Here is an 8,516-nt window from a genome sequence, read left to right as displayed (position 1 = left end):
TATCCACGCATCCAGAAGATAATACTGAGCATTATCATGTATTCAGGTTGATATTATGCATATTTATATAGTTAACACAAACACAGGATCACGTACAGTCCTAATGTTCTACTTCTGTAAAATGTAAGTTGCATTTAATTAAAATTAGCTTCAGTATCACTCCATCCTCTTTATGGTCCAATGTGGACATGAAGCATGACTTTTTCTATACCATCTTTAGTGGGATGCAAAAGTTCAGTCATGTCCTTTTTATTTCTTAAATTGAAATTAAAATGAGAATTGAAAGTGGCACATGTATTATTGTATGCATGTTATTTTTTCTTTTCTTTCTATAGACCACAACCCCAATAGCAAATATATATGTGACATGAGAGAGTAGGAGGAGAGGCAGAGAATGTGGTCATTAACCAAATGCAGAGAGGGAGACTCCTTCTCCTGCATTCAAATGATTCTTAATCCAACACTATCAACACTCCTCTCGTCTCTCCTACTCCTTACCCCTACTCCTTATCCTTCTCTTTCTCTGCCTTTCTGTGCCATTTCACTGAGAAGGCTACTATGCAGTGTGTTCCCTCATCTGCTTCTCTCATGCTTCTTTACTATCCATATTTATCTCATTCCTCTCTTCCTTCTATAGGCTCCTTTCCCCTATTTCACCAAGGACGTGGATATATCTCCTACCCGGCTCCATCTCTCTCCCCGACTCTCTCGGTAAGTCTCTTTTCCTCTATCTTCCCGTCTTTCTCTCTCATCTTTCTAAGAGATAACTGTGTGCAAGCTCTTTCATCTTTCTCCTCCCTGAAGAGAAGACTGCCCAGCAGACACAGAGAAGCAGAGTCAGCATTTCAGTCCCCTATGATGTCACAAAGCCACGACCCAATACCCCCCCCCACCTCCAAAACACTCACATACACATAATAAAGAGCCAAAATAAGTAAAGCAGATTCAACAAACAACTCTGTCTGCTTGTCCCTTATGGTAATAATGCATTAGGGAAACCAAACTGTGCCTTACAAGAACAAGAGGTGAGGAATAGCAGCAAGCTGCATCTCCACTGGAAAATAGTGGCGCACTGCTGTTCTCACGAGACAGAGAGACCGAACACAAAACCACTTTGGAACTGAAGTAGAAAGTCTGACCTCTTGTCTTTGTATAATACATTGGAATTAGAAGCTTTCCAATTTAACAATAGGTTGGGGGAGACAGACAGTAAGACAGAGGGGTGGATTGGTAAAGTGATCTTTAGAGTAAGAGTAAAGAAAGACGGTGAAAAACAGACAGAAAGAAAGAGAGTAAGAGAGGAGAAGATAGTTACAGTGAAGGGGAGGGAAAAGGAGGGATACGGGAGGAGGGGAGGTTGAATGTGTTAATACACAGGAACACTGCATCAAACCAATGCACTGCTCTGAGGCTGGCTGAGCAGCTGAGAGGAGTGCGTCAGCAGTACATTCACGTTCCCACTGAAGGACAAAGGGAGGGGGCAGAGCGAGCATCTTAGCTGCCTGCAACACCGACACGGAGGGGGGGAATAGAGAAAAGAGAGAGATTGGAGAATAAACAAGAAGAGGAGATGTGGATTGGAATGCTGCTCCTGCTGCTCCTGTGACGGTGGGCTGCCTGTTTGAGTGCTCGCGTTCCTTCTCTCCATCTCTCACACTCTCTCCTTTGCGCACTCTATCTTTCTCTTGCTCTTGATCTGTCAGTGGTTCTCTCTCCTCTCTCAATTTCTCTTTCTGCCTCTCTTTCCCTGTCTCTCTCTCTCTCTGTTCTACTCTGGCTACTGCAGTAGTCCACCAGCCAGCCGCAAGTCTGACAGCCACACACATGGCTAACTGCCACAACTTACTACCTCAGCCCTGGAGAAAAACTAACAAATAAGCAAGCAGAAGAACACTGCAGGAGACAGCCCTGGGGACAAACAGCAAGTGGAGAGAAGAATCCTCAATACCTTTCTCTGTTTTTGGATACAGATAGGGAGACCACTTCCACACACATCCTCCCAGCGTCATCCTCTCTCTTTTCTCTCATTTCAGAAGAGGACAAGAGTGCTCTCTCTCTCTTCCGACAGCCTTTTGCGAAGCTCCAACAGTGCAGCGCATCCCCTTCTCCACCCCCCACCCAGCGCCACCATCTCTCCCACCACCCCCAACCCCCCCTCCCCCCAGGAGGAATAGACGGATTACTGCTAACTGTGCACACGGCAGCCTGCAGCTGCTCTGACCAGGGCCAGCCCAACGTTGGAAGGAAGCAAAAGGAACACAGAGGAGAGGAGAGGGGGATGACTGTGCCGGGAGTTCTTTAGCCTTTTTCTGTCTCTCAGTCTCTGTCACAACAGGGCTAATCAGCGACCGACTAGCCCTTGGCAAAGTCACAGTGAGGGAGGTCTCTCCACCAAACAGGCGACCAGCCGGCGAGCCAACACATGTATCAGGAGCTGAGAAAACTGGGGATTTTTATTTATTTCAGTTTGTCACTTCTTCTCTCCTCCTCTGTCGTGTTACACGTTATGCGTTATGGATCATTGTGATTTATCCACAGTGGAGCTGCATGTTGGAGTCTGCAGCCTTGTGGGGGGCAGTTAGTGGGGGCAGAAGGGATCCAGGCACCTGCCAAGCCTTCATGGCCTTACCTCTGCCTGTGAGTGCTTTTCATGCTGCTTTCAGTCTTTAATACCAGGAGCCATTTTGTACCCTTGGCTAATAGAGGGCCACCTCACTTTTTTAAAGAGGGAAAACAAGAAAACATTAATCTGATGTCTTTCCATGGAAGGGAATTATAAATGAACAAGGTGCATGACTGTTGCTTTTAGCATTTGGAAAGAGGCAAAAAGGACCACTTCCAAACTAATGAGGTATGTTACTGGTGCTGTTATTCAACCTTTTTCTTACATTGCTGCACTGCTTTTCCTCTGCTACTTCTCTTGCATTAATCTCTCTCGCTCTGTCTCCCTCTCGGTCCCTCTTTTTTTCCCTTCTCTCTCTCACACACATACATTTTGATGTAGCATCTCCCTGCACTGTCGATGGAACTTGGGAGCCTTGAGTTGCTCCAGCCAGGCTAGGGTGGTCTGTCCTCTGGTGTGTGCCATCTCCCCCCACCATGCAGAATAATGAGCCCTCCACACCATGAGTCCTTTGGGCCAGGTTAGTGTGCAGCCTACCTGGAATGCAGCCCTGCTCGCCGTGCTCTCCCTCATGGTGCCTGCTCTCAGTATGTGCCAGTCCACAGGCCCTGTGTTGGGCTCGGCTAATCCACAGAACTGTCCAGGTGTGTGCTCCTGCACTAACCAGCTCAGCAAGGTGGTGTGTACCCGCCGAGGCCTGGTTAGGGTTCCCCCAAACATCCCAGCCAACACCAGGTACCTGAACCTGATGGAAAACAGCATCGAGACTATACAGGCAGATACCTTCAGGCACCTGCATCACCTGGAGGTACTGCAGCTGGGCAGAAATGCTATCAGACAGATTGAAGTGGGAGCCTTCAACGGCCTGACCAGCCTCAATACACTAGAGCTGTTCGACAACAGACTGACAGTCATACCCAGTGGAGCTTTTGAGTACCTGTCAAAGTTGAGAGAGTTGTGGCTTAGAAACAATCCCATTGAGAGCATCCCCTCCTATGCCTTCAACCGCGTCCCCTCCCTGATGAGACTAGACTTGGGAGAACTAAGAAAGTTGGAGTACATCTCTGATGGGGCATTTGAGGGCCTTCAAAACCTCAAGTATCTCAACTTGGGGATGTGCAACCTGAGGGAGTTTCCTCATCTTTCACAACTGACAGGATTGGAGGAGCTAGAAATATCAGAGAATCTTTTTCCTGAACTGAAGCCTGGGGCCTTCCGTGGGCTTAAAAATCTACGTAAACTGTGGATTATGAACTCTGCCATCACTACCATTGAGAGGAATGCATTTGATGACATCACAGCCTTGGTGGAGCTGAATTTAGCCCATAATAACCTGTCATCCCTCCCCCATAACCTCTTCACACCTCTACAGTACCTGGTGGAGCTACACCTGCACCACAACCCTTGGCGATGTGACTGTGATGTAGTGTGGCTCTCCTGGTGGCTCAGAGAATACATTCCCACAAATTCCACCTGCTGTGGGCGCTGCCACACCCCGGCCCACATGAGAGGACGGTACCTGGTGGAAGTTGATCAGACCACCTTTCAGTGTTCAGCACCATTCATACTTGATGCTCCGAGAGATCTGAACATCTCGGCCGCGAGGGTGGCAGAACTGAAGTGTCGCACAGCTGCCATGAGCTCAGTTCGATGGCTTCTCCCCAATGGGACTGTGTTGACCCATGGCTCGGCTCACCCACGGATATCTGTCCTTAACGATGGGACACTCAACTTCTCCAATGTTCTCCCTTCAGACACAGGAGTCTACACCTGCATGGTGAGCAACATGGCTGGAAATTCCAATGCCTCGGCCTACCTTAACGTCAGCAATGCTGAACTTAACACATCTAATCTGTCCTATTTTACCACCGTAACAGTGGAAATTTTGGAGCCCACAGTGGAGGAAACCCCTAAACCCAAGCCTACTATCCCTGCCTCGCCCTCTGTCTTTCAGCCCGTCTTTATCTCCACACCTACTGTGCTGTTCCAAAACACTCAAACTCCAAGGCAGGTGTCAATCCCCACTGCCAGAGTCCCTAATATGCCAGCCGCCAGCCTGGATGAGGTGATGAAAACCACCAAAATCATCATAGGCTGTTTTGTTGCTGTTACCTTGCTGGCAGCTGCCATGTTGATAGGATTCTATAAGTTGCGTAAGCGGCATCAACAGAGGAGCACGGTGGCAGCAGCCAGGACCATAGAAATCATACAGATGGAGGAAGAAGTTCCTCCTGTCCCACCACCCACCTCCGGATCTAGTGGCTCTGATGACACAGGGTTGGTACTGCCTACATTAGTGGAACACAACAGCAACACCTTTAAGCCTGGGTTCGTATCCTCCTCATCCCACCAAGGGGGCTATGGAGCCCACTGGACCCAGAACAACTCTCTTCATCGCTCAGTCAGACAGCATCACAGCCACATCAGCACCATTGCTGATCCCTACGTCATTAAGACTACTCACGGCAAGGAGAAGGTTCAAGAGACCCAAATCTGAGCAATGCTCCCTCTGGATCTATCTCTGACTCTGCTCCAACCTCTCCTCTCCACGTATCTGCTCACCAGTTCATGCAATAGAATGCACAAAGAACAAAACGGTAACTTTCTTTTGTACAGAAGTGCAAAACAGAGACAGTTTTTTGTTTCTTGTACATGCCTATACATAAGTATATAAATATGAGGAAAAAAAATACAAATATATATATAAATGAAACTACCGTCGGGCAGTGGTGAGACATGCAGATTATATTAGAAAAGAAAGTAATTTGAGAAAGTATTTTCTAATAACTGGTGACTTCTATTTAAAAAAGACAAAGATACTGAATTGCTTTTGTGATTGATAATAGAAGATGGTACTGTCTACTGTAGGAAAAGAGGCATTTTGTTTGTTTTTTGACCATATTTAGGATGCAGTTAAAAAAAGTCTTTATACAGGCATCAGTTTCTAAATACAGCCCCAAAGGTAAGCTCCAGTTTTTATTGTGCCAAATATATGCAATAAAATGGTATCTCCAGACTTAGGAACACAAAAAGACACACAAGCAAAATCTAGATAAATAGAAACATTTGTCCAAGGATAGCAGTGTAATGGCACAGATAGAATGTGCTGTTCAGTAGCTATCAGCCAAATGCTTTTGGACTGCAGTGAATTTCTGCAGCTAAGGTTTAACCCTCGCTGTTCGCTGGAGCTAAGCTGCGTTTATTTGACAGTGCCAGTGCTTCTTAGTTGTAGCGTATCTAAACATGTTTATTTAGTGTGCACAAGATTCCCCACTGGTTTAACTGGTAAAGATGAAGTGCAGGCTAATAACAGTTGTTGCAAATACTTTGTTCTGTTATTGGTTGCGTTTTGTGTTATTTTTTTTCCCTTAGGTTTTGACATGCTTCTTAATGGCTTGTGTAGTGTTTAGGGCTAATTTAATAATGCATTACAGCAGTTGCCTGACTTGTCTCTGCAAGGGCTCATTCCGATGCTAATTTTTTCAAAGGAACAGACGTGGTGCAGTGATACAGAGCTTTGCTGACCGTTCTGCTTTTGGAGAAAAAAACAGAGGATTGAAGTGAAACAAAAATGAATGTCTGAAACTGGGGCTTTTCCATGGACTACATTGAAACATGACTTTCTTTTTCTTTTAACAGTTTATTTTGAGCAACACTATTTTTATGGAGAGACAAAGGAGGCAATGAAAAATAAAAACCTTTGGTTTGTATTTCTCTAATCAGAAACACTTTCATCTGATGTTTTTTTCTTCTCTCTGAATATATTTCCATTTGTGTGTAAGTTGTTTAATCGTAAAGGCTGGAGGCAGTATTGTAAATCGTATCCTACCCCAAACCGCCCCCCATCTTACGGTCCTATGCATTTACTTAGTGTCTGCATGAATGGGTCTTTAAGTAACTGGTGTACAATGCTGCATTATACCCCACAGTGGGGCTCTATGCAGGTCAGATAGGCTGTTGGTCTTTGATGCCTCAGCTTAGTTCTTAATATTGATTTCTCAGTGACTGTGAAGGGGGAAAAAATACATGTATCCCACAGTTCTACAGTTTGTGGGTTTCTTTTTCTTACATGCTCACCTGCAGGTTGTAGTTCCAATCAAAATATTACATTTATCAAGTGCAAGTATATATATATATATATATATATATATATATATATATATATATATATATATATATATATATATATATATATATATATGTATCATCATATATATATATATGATATATATGATGATACCATGATATGAGGTACACTAAAGGCTGTACTAAATACATACTTGAATACAATCTAAATATATCACCTAACAAAGGGAAATCAGACTGATTTTTGTTATCTATTTTTTGAAGATTCTGTATGTGTCAGTGCATTTCCAAACTATCTGAATTATCTTGACGTCATGCAGTTAAAAGGCCAGCTACCATGAATTAGTGTGCCGAGTCTCTGTGGTGACTGAAACGCCTTACCTATGACCTTATACTGTTGCCCTTCATACAACCACTCACTACTCCTTCTTTTGTACTGATTTAGATGAATGATATTCATGCAGGTTATTGGTCATTTAAAGGTTTATGTTGCTGCTGAGGCTATTTGGGGATAAAGAGGAAATTACAGTATGACCCCTGTGATAATTATGGAGCATGGTGAGTTGACACAAACACATGGCTTCATTTAAAACTTCCAGGCTGAACTTCCTGTACCATGAAGAGCCAGTTAATAATGTACTATCTGGCACTGACTGGCATTTACTATATCTATATATGCATATTTTCTCTTCCATTCACAATAAGATGAGTCCATTACAGTAGGTACTCCTCTGGTGCAGTAAAACAAAACAGGGACGGCAATTATGTAACAGTCTGGAATACAGGTTGAGTGGGAGTCTGGGTTTTTTTCTTAGGAGTTTGTTAATTTTTAAAATAAATGTATTGTTTAAATAAGATGTATTGTGCATATAAACAAATTAAGGCACATAACATATTGCAGGCATAAAGGAAATTCCTCTAATGATGTTTTCATTTTGGAGGTTTCCTCAGCTCTGAATGGATGAATGGAGAGGTGTTAGTGTACTTGTGTACCTGTACTCACACCTGGCAGTGTGTGAGTACAGGTGGGCTTCAACAAGCAGATGGAGCTCCTGTGACTATGTCGAGTGTTTCTTCATTTTCTTCGAAATGTGAGCGCATACACTGCTGAATATTCAATCACCAACAGAATGTGAAGGCTTCTCTTTGCTTTGACAGAAGTTTTTGGTTGTTACAGTATGTGTGGGTTGCAAAAGAGCAGCCTCTTATTATTTCCCCAGCACAGCGTGGCTCTGGCCGTGCCTTCATAAAAGGGCTATTGGCTGTTTGTAAAGCCTTTAATGTACCTAATAACCAGCCACATACAAGAACACTGACAACTAGTGCCTTTCTTTCTTTTTTATTTCTTCTCCACCTCTTCAGTGTTAACATCGAAAGGGGAAGCATGCCTGGATTTAACATAATACCATCAACCATTCAGTCAATTCAGGTTTGCTTCACCAGTGTCAATGGTAAAGAGGCTGAGGGCTGGAGTGGAATGGCCATTGTGTTAACTGCTGAAAACCAGGGCCCAGACAATAGTCCTTCCCTGAAAATATCAGCAGGGTTAATATGATTCTGTTTGCTGGGGTGACTGCCGTCTTATCTGCAGCTGCTGAGTCAGTCATATGCTTTGAATTTTTCTATATGTTGCCGTGTTGCAAATGAGCTGTGAAGATGTCTTATCATAACTGCTGCCGTCTCACTTCCTCTGTCCCCTCCCTTTTATCACTCGCTAATTGACTTAAAATCATTGACTGAAACCACCTCAATATAGCGGTATGACTAGGTTGTCTTTTAAGGCAGTCTCTTAGTCTCTTCCCCTTTC

General features: G+C 44.1%; 1 protein-coding gene across 1 annotated transcript; it reads left to right on the top strand.

Moving 5' to 3' along the window:
* The first annotated feature begins 1,426 nt into the window (after positions 1 to 1,426).
* lrrc4.2 (leucine rich repeat containing 4.2) lies at positions 1,427 to 6,664 on the top strand. The gene is made up of 2 exons (XM_031293496.2): positions 1,427 to 2,851; positions 3,005 to 6,664. The coding sequence occupies exon 2, from the start codon at positions 3,126 to 3,128 to the stop codon at positions 5,118 to 5,120; it is 1,995 nt and encodes a 664-aa protein (XP_031149356.1). The 5' UTR covers positions 1,427 to 2,851; positions 3,005 to 3,125; the 3' UTR covers positions 5,121 to 6,664.
* Positions 6,665 to 8,516: the final 1,852 nt, after the last annotated feature.

Source organism: Sander lucioperca, chromosome 7 (genome assembly GCF_008315115.2).
Source record: "Sander lucioperca isolate FBNREF2018 chromosome 7, SLUC_FBN_1.2, whole genome shotgun sequence".
In the NCBI taxonomy this organism is placed as follows: domain Eukaryota; kingdom Metazoa; phylum Chordata; class Actinopteri; order Perciformes; family Percidae; genus Sander; species Sander lucioperca.
The sequence above is the reverse complement of the archived record's forward strand: the minus strand, read 5'-3'. Positions and strand labels throughout refer to the sequence as shown.